At 26.7% G+C, this 17,876-nt stretch overlaps 2 protein-coding genes across 2 annotated transcripts in view; one reads left to right on the forward strand and one right to left on the reverse strand.

Moving 5' to 3' along the window:
• Nucleotides 1-294: 294 nt before the first annotated feature.
• pll (serine/threonine-protein kinase pelle) lies at nucleotides 295-2,552 on the forward strand. Its single transcript, XM_018550168.1, has 4 exons — nucleotides 295-425; nucleotides 661-1,245; nucleotides 1,517-1,956; nucleotides 2,169-2,552. The coding sequence occupies exons 1-4, from the start codon at nucleotides 329-331 to the stop codon at nucleotides 2,508-2,510; spliced, it is 1,464 nt and encodes a 487-aa protein (XP_018405670.1). The 5' UTR covers nucleotides 295-328; the 3' UTR covers nucleotides 2,511-2,552.
• Nucleotides 2,553-4,114: 1,562 nt separating this feature from the next.
• Nucleotides 4,115-17,876, reverse strand: part of LOC108782017 (scavenger receptor class B member 1) — a 19,178-nt gene continuing 5,416 nt past the window's right edge. The window contains exons 3-10 of the mRNA XM_018550166.1: nucleotides 16,693-16,853; nucleotides 15,687-15,831; nucleotides 12,716-12,916; nucleotides 8,977-9,137; nucleotides 7,031-7,317; nucleotides 6,407-6,525; nucleotides 5,196-5,321; nucleotides 4,115-4,417 (exon numbers count right to left, since the gene is read on the reverse strand). Of these exons, the coding sequence (XP_018405668.1) occupies nucleotides 4,115-4,417; nucleotides 5,196-5,321; nucleotides 6,407-6,525; nucleotides 7,031-7,317; nucleotides 8,977-9,137; nucleotides 12,716-12,916; nucleotides 15,687-15,831; nucleotides 16,693-16,853 (1,503 nt within the window). The remainder of the gene's footprint in view (nucleotides 4,418-5,195; nucleotides 5,322-6,406; nucleotides 6,526-7,030; nucleotides 7,318-8,976; nucleotides 9,138-12,715; nucleotides 12,917-15,686; nucleotides 15,832-16,692; nucleotides 16,854-17,876) is intronic.

Here is a 17,876-nt window from a genome sequence, read left to right on the forward strand (position 1 = left end):
GACATAAGTGGCGTTTCCATGATCATTTTGCACTCACATAATGTTAGAGCAGCACTAGGAACAGAGTCAGTGCATATGCTGAATTCGCCATATGCCAGTGATATGTTTGATTATATTTTTTCCTCCAATTTTTTTAAGAATTACAGAATGCAAATTTTACATTTCTTGTGGTGGTGTCAATACAGTATAATTTTAATGATATCATATTAATAATATATGTTATTGTGTGTATGTAACATATGTATATATATAAGAGTTTAATAATTTTATAATACGACGAGATTGTTACTTATATCTCGTAATTGACGTAATTATTGGAACGGCAACAATGGACAATATCAAGTACATTTATCATTTACCATTTTCTGAACGATCAGAATTTTGTAAAATTATGAATCAAAACGACAAATGGGAGGAACTGGCAGGTATGTTACTAGACAGTCTCTTGAAAAAGTTGAAAAATATATGCTTGTTTTCAGCTAACCCATTTGTTTATTATTAACCTATTCATCTCATTCACCTGCTTCTATGATTATTTTTTAATATTGCTCCAGTTTCGCTCAGCAATAGTCAATTGTTTTTAACAGAGTATATAATAATTTATGTATATTTATATGTTAAGCTAGTGCTTTTAGTTACATATTAATGTAATGTCAATAGGTATTTGGATGCAATATGATGTCTTAACGATACAAAATTTAAGAAAGGAGAAAAATCCCACAGATGAACTTTTGACGCTTTGGGGCCATTTTAATCATACAATAGCAGAATTGTTTGTATTATTGTCTCGAATGCAGCATTATCAGGCAATGGTGCCTTTATTACCCTTTGTTGAACAGAAATTTCATCGGCTTTTCTACAACGGAGAAGCCAATTTGCAGAACATATTGCCTAAGCAGTTAGTCAACAAAAATACTAAAGATTTAAAAATTGGTACACAAAATTTTAATCAACGTGCACTGCCGCAGCAAAGTGTCAATAAAATTTTTAATCAACCAACGGCACAATTGGGTATTAGTCCAAGCAACTCTAACAATTTACTGGTAGCTTCGCCAGCAGCAGCTGCTGTTTTTTTACCATTTCCACAAAATACTGGTAGCAATGAGAAAAAGATCAATGAATCACCATTACCGAAAACAGAAACTACTTTACCGCAGGCAAGTTATAGTGAACTGGCTATTGCCACAGATGGATGGAATCAGCACAATATATTAGGAAAAGGTGGTTTTGGAATAGTATACAGAGGTATATGTTATCTAATTTACATTAATATGTATAAGTTAACAATTACAAAATTTAAATATATTTTATAATTTATAAATTTTAAATATAACAGATTTAAAGAAGACTTAAGAAAGAGATATGAATTGAATAGTTTTAATTATTAAATAACACCGAATTTTTTTAATGAATATTTATCATACACATTGTAATGGATTTTGTAAAAAAAAAATAGTTTAGCAGAACTAAAAACATTATTTATTTATTAACTTACCTTTGTCTACATATATTATAGGCTTTTGGAAAAATACGGATGTTGCGATAAAGAAAATCCGACAGAAAGGATCTGATTCAGATGAAAGTTACATACTACAGCTCCAACAATCATTGAAAGAAATAAAGATTTTAAATTCTCGTACTCATGAAAATATCTTACCTCTATATGCATATAGTTTTGGTGGCGAAGCACCGTGCTTGATTTATCAATTAATGAAAAACGGATCCTTGGAAGACAGACTGTTATTAAGACAAAAGACTAAACCGTTAACGTGGATGCAAAGACATGAAATTGCTAAAGGGATAGCGCGCGGATTACAATACTTGCATACTATTGGTGACAAACCATTGATTCACGGTGATATTAAGAGCGCAAATATTTTATTGGATAAAAATTTCGAGCCCAGGATTGGCGATTTTGGTTTAGCGCGGGAAGGTCTTGAAAAAGATAGTATGAAGGTAAATAATTAAATGCTAAAAAATATTACAAAACTTTCTTAGATTTTACAATTATTTTAAAATATATATTAAAAGATATATTTAAAAATAATAGGCAAATATTCTTAAAAATTAGTAATACCTAAAGTATATTTTATCAATTTTTTTATTATTGATATGCACAATATAATTGTTAATTATGAATGTTAATAATAACTAATTATAATTATTAGATCAGCAGAATTCATGGTACAAGACCTTACTTACCAGAAGAATTTTTACGTGACAAAAAATTGTCTACAAAGATAGACACTTATAGTTACGGCATAGTCTTATTCGAAATGGCAACTGGTCTTCGGGCTTACGACGATATACGTCCTGAGAAGAAGTTGTTAGTAGATTTAATTGAAGCTTGGAAGGATAAAGACATTTCTTTATTGATAGACAGTAAAGCTGGTGAAGAGAACAAGCAAGTTTACATGAATTTAATATCTATAGGAAAATGGTGTGCTAATGGATTGGCACAAAATCGACCCGAAATGATACTTGTATTTCAGACATTGAATGATTTATGAAATTGAATAGTGTATATTGTAAAGATATCTATCATTGTTATAAAGAACTTAAAGTATAATTATATTTCTATATATATTATACATATGTATATTTGTTATATATTATCAATTTTACTGACCAATTTTAATTTTATAAAATAAAATTCATTAACTTAACTTATTTTATTATATTTTTACCTAAAAATTCAAATAAATGGATTATTGACTAAATAATTAATAAATTATTATGCACTCAGTACAAAGAAAAAATATTTGTATATATATTATGCTTCATGTTTTCCGACTAATTTTGCTTGTTATAAAAGTAAATATTATAATTTTTGTTATATATAGGAAAAAAACAACAAATAAACAAGCTTAATATTAAAGTATAAAAACGGTTGTGCAATAATATTCTTTTTTTAACTAGTACGGAGAGGTCTTAATAGAAATACGTTAAAAATTAAATTGAAGTAATATGAAGACATGAATATAATTAATATGAAGTAATACTGTTTTTTTGTAATGTTATTTCTGGCATAATTCAATATTTGAAATTAAATAAGCAGCAGTTAGTCAATTGCACAAAAAGTTGACATATATTTTAAAAAATAATATAAAATATCTTAGTCATATAGAATAATTTTGTGTAATAATATATTAAATATACTAAATACATTAACTGAGAGTATATATTATTTACAATATTATTATATAATATTATCAACAATATTGTAAATAAGATATTGTCACATATTATGTTCATTATTATTTTTGATGTTAATAAAAAAATTGGTAAGTCAAGAATTTTTTTAATTTAATTTTATTATTTTATTGTCAGAAATTTAATATGTATTTAAATAATCTAAATTTTAAATATATAAAATATCGTACACACAATTGCAACTTGAATCTCAAATGTTTGCATCTTCATCTTTAACTATAGAGTAGAGCGAGCCTTTTTTTATCTATTTCTTGCGATAATTATGTTTCTGAACAGCACATACTGATTATTTAAAAGTTGTACTCTCAAGGAATAATCATGATAGTAATAATAATCATAATGTAATTACAAGCACGTCACTAAAAAGAGATATTGTTTGCTAATGTAAATTTTTATACTGATTTAAAGTTGAAATTAACAGAATAGCCCCGCTCTACTCTAGATAATATAGATATTATTTCACGTTATTAGAGTAATTTTTTAATCGACTATAAAATATAAAAAGTTAAAAATGTAATTACGATAAAAACATTTGAAGTATTCTATCTAAACCTTTCTTGTTTAAATTTAAAGTGTATTTATTTGCAATACTGTATATGCAAAAAAATTTATATATTGAAAATGTACTCACAATATCCACTTATGTGTACATTTAATTATATTGTCTAAATTTTCTTTGCAATAATAATGATTTCACAAATACACACACACACACACACACACATATATATAATATATATACATATACACACAAGTTTCTATCATTGTAGAAAAGTTCTATCGATATTCGCTTCATTTCAAATTAAATTGACAGATCGCGTATCAATGATATGTGTTAAAAAAAAATAAATCTTCACGTTTCCATGCAATGATACGCGATTGCAAATATTCACTATGGCACCTAATTTATATAATCTGTCAAACAATCTGTTTGCGACGCTATCTTCTTGAGCGGCGGTAAAATATTGATGGAACTATATTGGCCGTTATATAAGGGTATCCTTAAATCGGGATTGTCGTTTTTAATCATTTTCTCATGTTGTTGTTGCTGATTGAATATCCATACAATAGATATCAACGATAACACTGACGTCGTCACTCCGATTATACCAAGTAGATAAACGAACACCGTTTGTGCGATCGGTAGTATTCGAAGTACTATTTTCAATAAAATCGTCAGATAAATCGGTAGCGATGTAACAGACTGCAAGGAAGAGATTTATTACTGCATGATTTGTTTAAATTTTAAAATATAAACATAAGTTCATAAATATATATAATCATATACTAGACATATGATATATATTATTAATGTCTTCATTATACTTTTTACAATAGTAAAAACATATGTATATTTTCCTAAAAATATTTTTTTATAAATATATAAGAATTATATTTTATAATACATTCATTAATCGCATTTGTACTGTTATTAAAAGCTATTAATTACGAATACGAAAAGTCTTAAGTCGCAGCACAGACTTTTGCATAACGCATAAAGCAGAAGCGAATCAATCAGAAATCTTCCTTTCCTCTCATTCCACGGAAAAGAAAAATTTTGATTGGTTGATTCTTTTTTATGCATTATGTATTATACGTTATGCAAGAATCTGTACTGCAACCTTTAAAAACATATGTAAAAAATACAGAATATTAAATAAAATTTTACATGCTAAAAAAAATAAGAAAAAAGTATTCTATAAAATTAGTAATTAAAGAAATTTTTTACTTAATATCATGTATAGGATCAAACTAATAATTTTGCAATTATTTTATATATTATTATCGATTCACATATGAAGAAATTAAGTAATAACTTTTTTTTATGAGTACGATGATAATATTATTCCACAAGTTGCCGCTAATTATAAGTACAAAAAAGAAACGAATTAGAGAAAGTCGAGAGATATGTAATTAACATACATATATAGTTTTCACAGGAGATTTTCTAGGTCTATTCAATAAAATTGCTGATTACTTACCATATCAGACCAAAATAAAGGTAACGTTATATCACTAAATGCTGCAATTTTAGAATTGTAACGTAAGCGGTTCATTACAAGATTTGTCTGCATTCTAGAGTGGAAGAACATTGGCATACCGACTGTCTGAAAGGATACGAAAGAAAGATTTTTTTACCTCGCGTTTAAGATTACGCATACTTAAACAAATATTACAAAATCTGAGAATATTAGAATTTCTTAATTTTATTTATGAATAATTTTGCCTTATTTAAAAATAATAATTTTTAAATTGCATATTAGATGGTAACTTCATTTTTTTTTAATAATAAAAATACTTTTTATTAAAATTTATAGTTTGTGGAAACACAAATATTGATCATGCTACACTTTAATTTGTGAAAAAGTTTTCAATAGTGTGTAAAATCTGAAATATATTAAAGGATTAAAGAATTTAATCCTTTCAGAAAAGCTCTTGGTATCGAAAACCTTGATACATACATATATAATTTAATTTTCATGTCATTTTACATAAGGTCTACTCTGTTTCATATCTTAAAACTGTTTCATATGTTAGAACTTCTTGCACGGTCTATTTTTTGTCCTTTTCTCTTTAATATGAAGAGAAAAAGAAGAAAGATGAACCATGCGAGAAGTTCATTCTTGAGATATGAAAAAAAACCAGGTCTTAGACGTTAGATAAGACAGAAATGGTAATAAATAATGAACCACTTTCAAACGTGTTCTTCATAAGCAATTCTAAGAAATTCTTTAACGATTAAATAATCCATACACGTAAGACTTATCTAACTATAATTATACAAGAATATGTAAGTAACTGGTCAGTACCATAAGCCTAGATATACATTGCAACCACATAATATATCTTCAATATTTGCGGTCACTCAACATACATTCTTCGGCAAAGAAAGTTAAACACGAATCTATACGTAATTCTTTATGCTAAACTTATGCTAAACCAATAACGGAAAAAAATTTTATGCATGAATGTATGTATATATATATATATATATATACATAAACATGTATAAACATTTATGACATATTAATAATTATATACTCCTATTAGAGAAACTCATACGATATTTTTTTTATTAATATCATTCTTAAAGAGAATGATGTTTACATATTATGGAAATATTTAAAAAAAACAATGCAAAATTATATTTTTAAATAAGTTTTAATATTAACTAAATTTTAATATTGTTTACCTGTTGAATTATTACGTAAGATTTATGTTTCTCTTGATCAGGGTTAAGACCCTCCACATTTTCCTGTAAACTCGGATCCGCATTGAGGAAATGTGGAAGCGATACAGCCACCGGGATATCTAACCAAAGAAATGAATTATTTATAAAACATGTTATAACAATGCATCGTCTTAGAGTGATTGCATATATCTTCAGGACTTTCAACACTGAGTAAGAAAATATCAAAGCTATGGTAATTTACAGAGGATTCAAGGCAAATGACCCGCAATATTATAGCAAGGCCACAACTGTAAACTCTTATAGGTCTGTATAATAATTACATAGTGGATCTATAATGGATCTATATATCGTGGAACGATTAGAATTACAATTCCGTAAGCACTTGATAACGTATATTCCGTATTTTACCACAATGAATAATATTACACATATACATTTCTGCGAAAAAATTATAGACTCACATAACTTATATCACGCAATATACGTACTTAAATACGGTATTTAAATTTAATTGCATTATGATTTTGGAAAAATATTACAAGGAAAAAGAAAAAAATGTCGTGTAAGCATTTTTTATTTTACCGTCTTTTTAGTTTACAAAATTGATATGACAAACTTACATACTGTAATAACATGGTGTTACGTCCACTAATCCTTTCTTTAGACAGGTCTTCATTTTGCGGCAAAAGCATTCATTGTCCGGATTCTGATCAGGTGGATCGGCAAAATCGTCCGTGAGAGTATAGAGATATCCTGGTAGGCCGTTATCCGTCCAAATTTCTTTCTTGAACACAATTGGTAGCGGTCGACAAAATGCTTTCCTATAAACCTTAAAAACAGCACGCTTGTCCAAGTGCATCGGGAATATAATACCTTCCGTGGTACCTTGAAGCATGTTACAATTTGTATTCCTGAAACGGAAAAAAATATTATTTAGATTACGCGCCATAAACTCATAGAAACAGCATTAAATAAAAGTCTTATTTTATATATTTAATCGAATTTTAATTTATCAATACATCTTAATATTGAGTTAACATAATTTAAATATACATAAAGTAAAATATATTTGAAAATTTATGCAGTCTAACAGTTCTTTAAATCGGTTTTTTAATTCTTTGTACACAATCTTTTCAATTTTTATAAAATTTATTAATTGCAATATTATTAAACATTACTAATATAAAAATTAATCATAAAAAATGAACTAACTTAACTTCTTAAAAATCATTACAATTAAAAAAAAACAATTTTAAAAAATCATCAAAATTACAATTAACTTTTCATGATCTAATTCTTATTAATGATCTAGACAAACTATTAACTTTGAATTATTTGATAAAAAGAAAGAATCGAGACTGCTTTCCTTTAAAAAGATTGTTAATAATAGAATTATCAACAAAGAGATATCTTATCGCGTCATTCATGTTTAATGTAGCAATAAATAAAAAAATGTGTGCCACCAGTTAGAGCTCTAGATTGTAAATGACCCAGTGACCCAATTGAACCGGCGAAGTTGTTTTTTTTTTTTCAATAAGTGAATGATACTTTTTTGCTATTTTTATTTTCATTATGTACAGAATGTGCATTATATATGTATATAAATTCATTACAATTTGTAATATCTAATAAATAAGTTAGATTTAAAACATGATGTGTTTATATATTCTTTTTTCTGATATTCTTTGATTATATGTATATACAATACAATAATTTAATTTTTGTCAAGTTAAAAAATAGTTATGAGCACATTTTTGGTCAATTTTTATTATTAGAGTTTAATTGAAAAAAATTGTTCTCCTTTTATATGCGAAATTTAATTTTTTTAGTTGTATCATTTTTAAAGTATATAAAAAATCGATATATTGTATGTATAATATATAAGATTAAATATTAAATTAGTGTTATTTTTAATTCTTCTAATATTAACTTTAAATTATTATACTAATAATTTTTTATATTTTTTTCTATATATCAGATCAAGCTATAAAAACGATTTTCCTCCGATCATTAAATATAAATCATAACAACTAATATAATCATAACATTATTTGCGTGTGTAGCAGAATTAAATTAAAACGTCACCGTCAGTTATAGTCACATTACTGAAATTTGTTTGTAAAAAAAACATAAATTTATTATTGCGATGAATTGAAGAATACCGAGAAGTTATCAAACAAAGAATTATGGGAATTGTGATATCGCGAAAATAATAGCTTCTATCCAGAGACGCATCTCTAGTATTACTCAGAACAATGTACATATATATTTAATGTTTGCGATGTGTTTTCGTAGTAATTTACGCTTTCAAAGGTGTTTTAATGCATTGTTTGACTTGTTAACAAAAGCTTCTATGAATTATTTTACTCTTAAAGTATCACTTAGCACCTTTTGACAGAGATTAAATAAATACTATATGTTTTCTATGTATTGTATATCTCTCATTATACATGATTTAAGTACCTATTCGACAAAAAATTTTACTCATCCAATAGAATTTTCAAATAGAATTTGTTTAGAGAGATAATGTATTTTTCCGCAATGGAATCATTAAAACTTATAGTCCTTACTCTTCTCGCGTCTCGTTGCCTTCCGTTTCGACCCATCCCCATTGTGCCATACCGGGACTGCCATTGTACTTGTCGATACTGAGATATCGTCCTTTCTCTTCCACCATGTTAGCATTTTTTTGAAGACGCACCGTCACAGTATTATCCCCCTCATCGTACATCTATAAATAACACATACAAACATACGTCAATTTTCACAAATTTATACTAAATATGTCTCACAAGTTTTTATTCATCATAGGCTTTTTAAATAAATTTTTTCTTTCATAAATAATGAATAAATATAATGAAAATAATATCTATCTGTTTAATTTTGTTTTAAATATAATTAATTTTATAATATTGCGTCTAATATTGTATATACAATATTTAAATAACATTAAATCTACACTGCAAGAACAGTTTTACTGAAATATTAAAAAATTTAGTTAAATACAGATTTGTGAAAATAATTGTTTTGGACTATCAAAATAATTATAGAGAACGCTCAAGCACATAATAAGCAATGCTGTAAAAAGTTCTCAGATTTTAGCAACTAGTCTTTGACTGTCTTATATAATTATTTTGATGGTTTGACAAAATTATTTTCAGACTTATATTTAATTAAATTTTTAGTAATACTTTAGCAAAACCGTTTTATTTTTAATATAAATGACACGTTTATATTCATCTGTCCATAATTAATAGAAAAAAATAGAATGTATAATTTATTCGAAGTTGAGAGGCTAACATTCGTTAGTTTATCAATATTAAATTTATAGATATCAGTAACACAATAGATTGTATATTAAAAACTAATGTGATAAGTATTTAACTTTTAAGCAATTAGTAATTACTTTGCATTTTGCATCATTTTTATGAATTAGTCATTTTCGTTTTCAGTATGATGAATCAATTCTGTAAGTAGATATATGCAAAATTTTACTTCGACATAAATATGTAATAATTTTGTTAAATAAACAAATTACTTAAATTACTATTAATGTAATAAAGAAAAGATAGCTGCGGAAATTATGTGTACTCTTTGGTGCTTAAAGTCGTTAACACTAACCTCGTGAACCCTGAAACGTGTGTAAATAGTGAAAGGATCAGCAGCTCGAAATTGCGAAAAGCGACTGCAATTCAAGACACACGGGTCCGCGTCCGCGACACTGTTCCATTTGCTTTCGCGCGCACTGTGCGCATAATCATGATCAGGGTTGTGCCATAGATTATCAAATAATACTATCTGTGTGTGTTACTTGTAATCTCTAAAGGAAGTATAGTAGAAGCGAAAAGATAATTCAGAACTTTAAATTCTTTATATGATGTGTTGATATAAAGGAAGCGCAAATGGAAGTGTGTATTATGGAATTTCCAAAGGGTAATGTTAAAAAAATTAATGTAATAAGAATTAAATAATAAATACAATTCTTCTTAAAAATTTAAATTAGGATAATTCTTCACTAATATTCTTAATTCATCTTTGTGAAAAAATACTATATTGAATTAGTGAAAAACTTATGGGGATAGATTTCAACGGTTTTCCAATTATTCCCAATCATTTTTTTGTAAGTTTAATTAATACATATTTTTCCATAAAGATAATATTACAAAATTATAATATCTAATTCGAAAAATATGTGAATAATGTTATTGAAATCATTTTAATTGAATGTTTTTCATCTGTTGTAAAATTTAATTTAATTTTATATAACAATGATCGTTTTGCATATGCAATCTAATATATATTTACATGTAGCACAGGAAAATAAAAAGAAAGGGGAAAATAAGAAAAGAAAAGAGTGCTTACAGTTGTGAACTAGTAGTTTATTATGCGTAGAGAATGCGTGCGCTTGAGTGATTCGCGTATGACATAAATTTCAGGCAGGATATGTTGAAATTGCAATTTTATCGCTACGAGTAAAACTTTGATCTAATAATTCCACTCAGCAGTTCTGCTGGACCCAGAAATCGGTAATTAAAAATGGTTCTGAAATATCATGCACGACGCGGTTATTTGCGAAGGTCAAGTCATGCACTGAGAAACCGGTTTCTTTTCGTGCCGAAAGCTAAGTGTTTTTGCACTCTTTGATAACACACAGTATGATCACAGACAATCCTTTAATAATTAACCAATGACGTAATGCCAATAATTGAGATTCATCAATAATTATTTTTTTTTATTATTTGCTTCGTTTTATAACATGAGACGAAATAAATTGTTGTAACATAATGTTATAAGAAGACGTACATTTTTCCATTCAAAGGTCGGATATAATGACAAATAGTTGTTGACACATTTTGCACAAGACCGCATTAAGTAGCTATATTTGATATATAGAGAACGTCTGGATTCTAACCAGTTTGCCTACGATTTAGTAATCGCGAATATGCACCGATGTTCGCATAATATAATTAAAATTTATTCCTTCCCCGTTCCAATGGATTTAATTCTACGTCACTGATACATTCGATCATTGGTGATTTTTTTAGTTTTTTTGCCAATTGTGTATAAAAACGGGAAGCTACAACTTTCGCATCTTGTTCTACCAAAGTAAGTCTTGTTTACCTGCCTATAATTAACTATATCAATAAGAATTAAATCATAATAAATTTATTGATTAACCAATGGACTTCAAACTGGTTATTTGATTTAAAATAGTTTTTTTTCCGCTGTTAGATAAGTATATGTCGAAGCGCATTCACCTTTTGAATTTCTAGAAATTCTAAAGCTTGAAAAACACTAATAATTGATACCCGAAAAGATTGAACAATATAATAAAAATCAACTTTGTATATATTGCTCGCACAGATAAATTTAAATGGATAGGAAAAAAAATAAATTGTGAGGAGTCATTTCTTAATGTTACAAATGAATATAATTTAGGTATAAATAAGGATTAAACAAAATTTTGTATTCTACTTATTCTTATGCTATTTTTTTATGTAGAAAATACTTGGAATATGTGCTTATACATACACACATATATATATGTGTGTATATATATTATATATATATATATATATATATATGAATAAAGTTATTTAGCTGTAAAATATATATATATATATATATATATATATATATATATGCTTACGCAGAGAAAAATGTTTGAGTAAATAAACGGAAAGATCAAACTAGAATAGCATTTTAATGAAATCACAAATACGAATTTCTGGTTATAATAACTAGAAAAGGATTATAATAATTAGAAATTCTGTTTAGCCTCACCACACACGCACACACACACACGCACACACATACACAAACACACACGCACGCACACAAAATGCCATTCTGGTTAGATACTTTTGATGGTATAACTAGAACATTTTTTTTTATATATAAATTTACTCACATCTCACACATACAGATAAAGTAATAAAGGAAAAATTGAAATGATGTTTTTATTCGTGAATTTAAACCTTAGCCTATTAATAATGGACATTTTATTAAACGTGTCTACTTTTTTTAATTACAATTTACTAAAGAAGTATACTAAAGAAATAGGTATAAATATCTATAATTTTATCGTAAGTATATATAATTATTGTAAGTATATATAATATTTATATAAACTTATAATATTATATTGTAAGTTCAAGACCAAGTTGAAGTATGAAGTAATATTGATTATTAAGTATTTAAATTGATAAATATAAATGTTTGCACGCGTTTTCAATGATTATAAAATAATTTTTTATAATACTATTCATTTTAGTGCTTTGTTTTTGTATAAGAATTGATTTTACTCACCCTGTCCAAGAGACCGAATTTTACAAAGTTGATAAAATTTGGCACGATTCCACTGGCCAATTTTACCAATGAATCCTCGTAGCCCCATAGATACTCGTATACCGAGATATTAAGAATCGGTTTTGTATTCATTAAAGTAGCCAATTGTACTATAGGATAATTTACTATAAATCCTGCATCACTCAAAGCGGATGAAACACCCTGCGTTAGAATATTTTTGCGTAAAGTTCATTTTATAAAATTATTCTAAATAATTTTAAATGTTAAATATTCAATTAATCGCAGAATTAAAAGACTAATATTTCTTTCTATAAAAATAATATTTGAAGCTCTTAAATACAGTGTTTTATCTTTCAGGTTTCTCTGCTAAAGGAACACAACTTTTTATATATCTCAAGATCATGATCTTTTTGTCATTTTTTGTATATTGAACAAAGATCATAGTTTTAATAATAGTGCAGACAAATACATTTCTTAGAACAATATTAATAATGTATAATTAATGGAAAAATTATACATGAGATGTTTTCGATAATTGTTATTCGACAGACTTAATGAATAATCTACTAACATAAAATGATGCAGAAGTCATGCCGACATACATATAAACTAATAGTCTAAACTGGAAAAACAAAATATTATTTTAATTTTGATCGCAATAATTGATTAATAAAACTTAATTTTTATTATTATACATGAAAATATTACACATTTCATCAATCTAACCACAAATAGATAATAAGTTCCTCAAAATATTGCATAAAAGCTTCAATATTCTAAAATTGTCAAGAATAGAAATTATACATAAATAATAATTTCTATAATATTTGAATTATGTTGATCAGATTTTTTAACAGGTGCATAAATTTAACGAAAGGACAGATCTTTTTTATACTTTGCTTTAAAATAGATTACATCGCTTTTATAGTAACTTTTTCACGAATATGTGTGTGTATAGTTTACTTTCATTCATATAAATAAATGTTTTTTTATCAAGAAGAGAAATATCTTTAAAGAAAGGAACCTTGAAAATTTTTTCAACAAGGAACATTCACTGCATGGAAAATGATATAAACATACATATATGATATACAGGAGCGCCAACTTTTGCGGGGAGTGTGTATAGTACTCCACACGCCAGAATTTTTTATGTGTGGAATTCCACATATGAACTATTTTTTGAAAATAACTGGTATTGAGTAAAAATAGAAAAATTTTTTTGAAACTTTGTAACATCTCTCGGAGACGTTATTACGATTCTTCAAAAAGATAAATCAGTGAGAGACTTAGTTTCAGAGTACACAAAACTAATTAAAATATTATTAACAATATCGGTGACGACGTGTACTGTAGAACGTTCTTTCTCTGCCTTGAGAACATTGAAACGTATTTACGTTCTGCGATGCTGCAAGTTCGTTTGAATTCAATAACTGTATTGCACATGCACTCCGATATTGCTGAGACTTTAAATATTGAAAATAATAATTAATACGAGGTGAAGGACAATGAGAGTCAATTCGTAAGTAAACAAGAAAGCGATTATAACATAAAAATTATAATGTGAATTTTCAAAGAAAAAGAATACAATAAAAATACTTAGCTGCTTCAGACACAATTAAAAATTAGAATATCGGTCAATATATAATAGTATAAAAAATCGCTCGATGTAAAATGTCGTAACAAGTTTCGACTCTTGGTTATTGTATTCTTTTTCTTTGAAAATTCATATTATAATTTTTATGTTATAATCGCTTTCTTGTTTACTTACGAATTGACTCTCATTCTCCTTCACCTCGTATTAATTATTATTTTCATATAAAGAGTCCTTCAACTTTAATTTTATTTAGATATTGAAGCACTTATGGATGAATTCGTTGTAAGAAATAAGAATTGAAGCTCAACGTTTGCTCTAAATGATTCACGAACTTAAATATATTTCTAAGAATAATATATTGATATATAAATGTATACTCTATTAATATATTAATTATATGCTCTAAATCTAAATGGTTCACGAAGTTAAATATATTTCTAAGAATAAAGTATTAATATATATATTAGGGTGGTCTAAAAAAACTTATAACGAAAATTTCCCACTCCTACCCCTGAAAATGGCTAATCGGTAAGTTGGCGCCCTTGCATATATAACTTTAAATATATATAGAAATTATAAAATGCAACTATTATAAAATTACTAATGAATAATTAATTTTAATTGTTCTAAGCATTCCTTATTAAAATGTAATGCTAGTATTAAATTTCTATAAAGAACGATATTGATCTTGGAATAGTAAATAAAATTTTTAAAATATATTAATGCTAAATATAAATTATTACTCTGCAAATAAATTATTGTAACAAGACGCATAAAATTTATTATCATAAAAATGCTAGATTATATTAATTACTTAATTACTTCTTATTTTACAGACAAAGAGGAAGAATTGTGCAATCATAATTAAATCGATATAACACAATTTCAATTTAAATTGAATTTAGATTATTGAATCAAAGACATTTAGATTATCAAATCAAAGTTGTAATCTAAACTATTTTGCAAATTAGATTTTTATTTGTTTTATGTGCTATATATACTGTTATAGTGTAAAAACCTTATAATATAAAATACCGCCTTATTCTTTTCTGAAATAAAAATTATAAAAATTTTTTTTTCCTTTTCTTTTACTGAAGATCTTAGTATAAAAATTAAACTCTGAATAATTGAAGCAACATTAATATGTTTTTTCTAATACTTTTTACTTTTCATGATACTAAAAACAAGAAAAATAAATTTTTAGCAAGTTCTTATGTTTTAACAAATCTTCACAAGCATGTTTTACAAAATTTGATTATTAAAATATGTTATCAACAAGATTCTTATAATTGAAAATTAATATCTTATATCGATGTAAAATATAATAATAATTTATTAAATTAGTTGCAGATAATTATAATAATTTATTATGCTTACCAAGAAAGGTACATTTGGAACATTGACTATATCTTCTATAGGATCACCGACTGACATTTCGGGAACATAAACTATCGTCCTTTTGGGAGCGTAACTCATAGTGTTGTTATCGTTAAATGTAATATTTTCGTTTACAAGAAATTCTCTGAAAAATTATAGAAAATATTTCCGGTTTATGCTTATATTATTGTGCTAAAGGAATTATTATTTTTATAAGAGGTATTTAGATTATGTTATATATAAATTATTGTATTTACAATATGTTTGCATGCAAAAGTAATATCTTGTATATAATAATAAAGAAAAATAGGGTAAATATCGACAATAGGGGACCCAGCTCCAATGACATTAACATATCCGATGACACATGTTATTGTCAAGATTATGACTCTGAGTAATTTCCAGATGGTTTCAGTTGGTACTTGTTTTTGGTTAAAGAAATTATTAATAAAAAATATTAATTACTCTCTCTGGTTTTTCACGCAAAGCGACTTCCACCTTATCTTTTCCCTCTGCTTAAGGGATGCTAGAGTCGCTCCAGCATTCCTTAAGGACACGCGATTTCCACATGAAGCGACTTTCATCCCATCTCCTTCTCTGCCCTTCAGGAGTATAACTTTCTACGTAAAGCAAAATCCACTCTACCTTTGGTACCTACCAAGGACTTTGCGAGGAAAGTCATATGCTTCTAGGCAGGGGGGAGAGAAGATGGGATGAAAATTGCTTCGCATGGAAAGTTGTACGCAAAGGAGCAGGTGGGGCGGATCTCGCTTCGCGTAGAAAATCGAAGACCTATATGAAATAGTACAATTATATTACTATTTAAAATAACGGAGAGGATAATTAACATTTTTTTGTTAATAACTTTTAAACGAAGGACGAGCATCAACTGAAATCATTTAGAGGTCACTCAAGGTCATGATCTTGACAATATATGTTGAGTTCAAGGTTTGAGCTGGATTTTTTATTGTTAATGTTTACCGAAAATAATATAAAACATACTTACTGATATACATATGGCCCAATTTCTTGAAGTTTAATCTTCTCTTTACCACTTAGAAATTCTATTGGATTGGTAATATTAAATATGTATATGTTTAAATAAATATCAAGATTTGGTTCCTTCCATATGTTGAAGAGAAGTGAATGAGGCCTCATTTGCATATTCTGTAAAAATAGTTTCTAAATCAATATATTTTAGCAGATAAAATATGTATAACTTATAATAATTTGCATATGTAATTTATGAAAACATTATTTTAATTATTAATAAAAAGATTATTTCTCTGACAAACTTAATGATTTACTGTATAATGATTAACTATATACTGAATTTAGTATATAATGATAAACTATATACTGAATTAAATAATGATTTACTATATAATGTTATACATTATTAATAACATTTTAGAGATTGTTTGAAAAATTTTATTAAACTTTTAAATTTTCAGATTTATATTTACATATATCTGCACATGTACATTTTTAATAAACCTCGATATCTCTGTTTATAAGCTTACTGATGTAATCTAATCTCTCTTATAACAGCGAGTTTAATATAACATTTTATTATTGAATAGAGTTATATAAATTAAAGATAAATAATTTTAATATAGAAAATTGTTTCTAAAGATAAATCTCTGTTCCCAAGTGGGAACAGAATACCACAAACCAGCATTGACTCCTGGCAACGTACCGATTATGTACTGAAAAACGGATTTCGCTTTTCAGTACTAGTTTCTATATTGGGCCAGTATTAAATAAACAACATTATGGTACTCTTCCAGCGTGTGAATCGGTATTGAATAATAATACCGAGCTAGTATATTATTAGTAGATTTTCGGTATGATATCTGTATAGAAATTAATAAAGAAATGTCTTTACATATCAGTACAGGAACAGTATATTAACGATATATCATCGATATTATATTCGTACTGAAATTGACAGAAGAAGTATGTCAAGCGACAATACCGAACCAGTACATTGCTGGTAGATTTTCAGTACCGCATCTATATTGAAATTGTCAAAAGTAACGTATCGGGTGTCAGCATTGAAACGGTAAATTGCCAGCGGATTATCTGTGCCATATTTGTATAGAAATTGGTGAATTGAACTCGTCCTTTGTCTCCTAGTAACCAAAATTTTATTAAACGAACTATAATCTCTGAATTACATGTATAAAA

This window comes from Cyphomyrmex costatus, unplaced genomic scaffold (genome assembly GCF_001594065.2).
Source record: "Cyphomyrmex costatus isolate MS0001 unplaced genomic scaffold, Ccosl1.0 scaffold960, whole genome shotgun sequence".
Taxonomy (NCBI): Eukaryota; Metazoa; Arthropoda; class Insecta; order Hymenoptera; family Formicidae; genus Cyphomyrmex; species Cyphomyrmex costatus.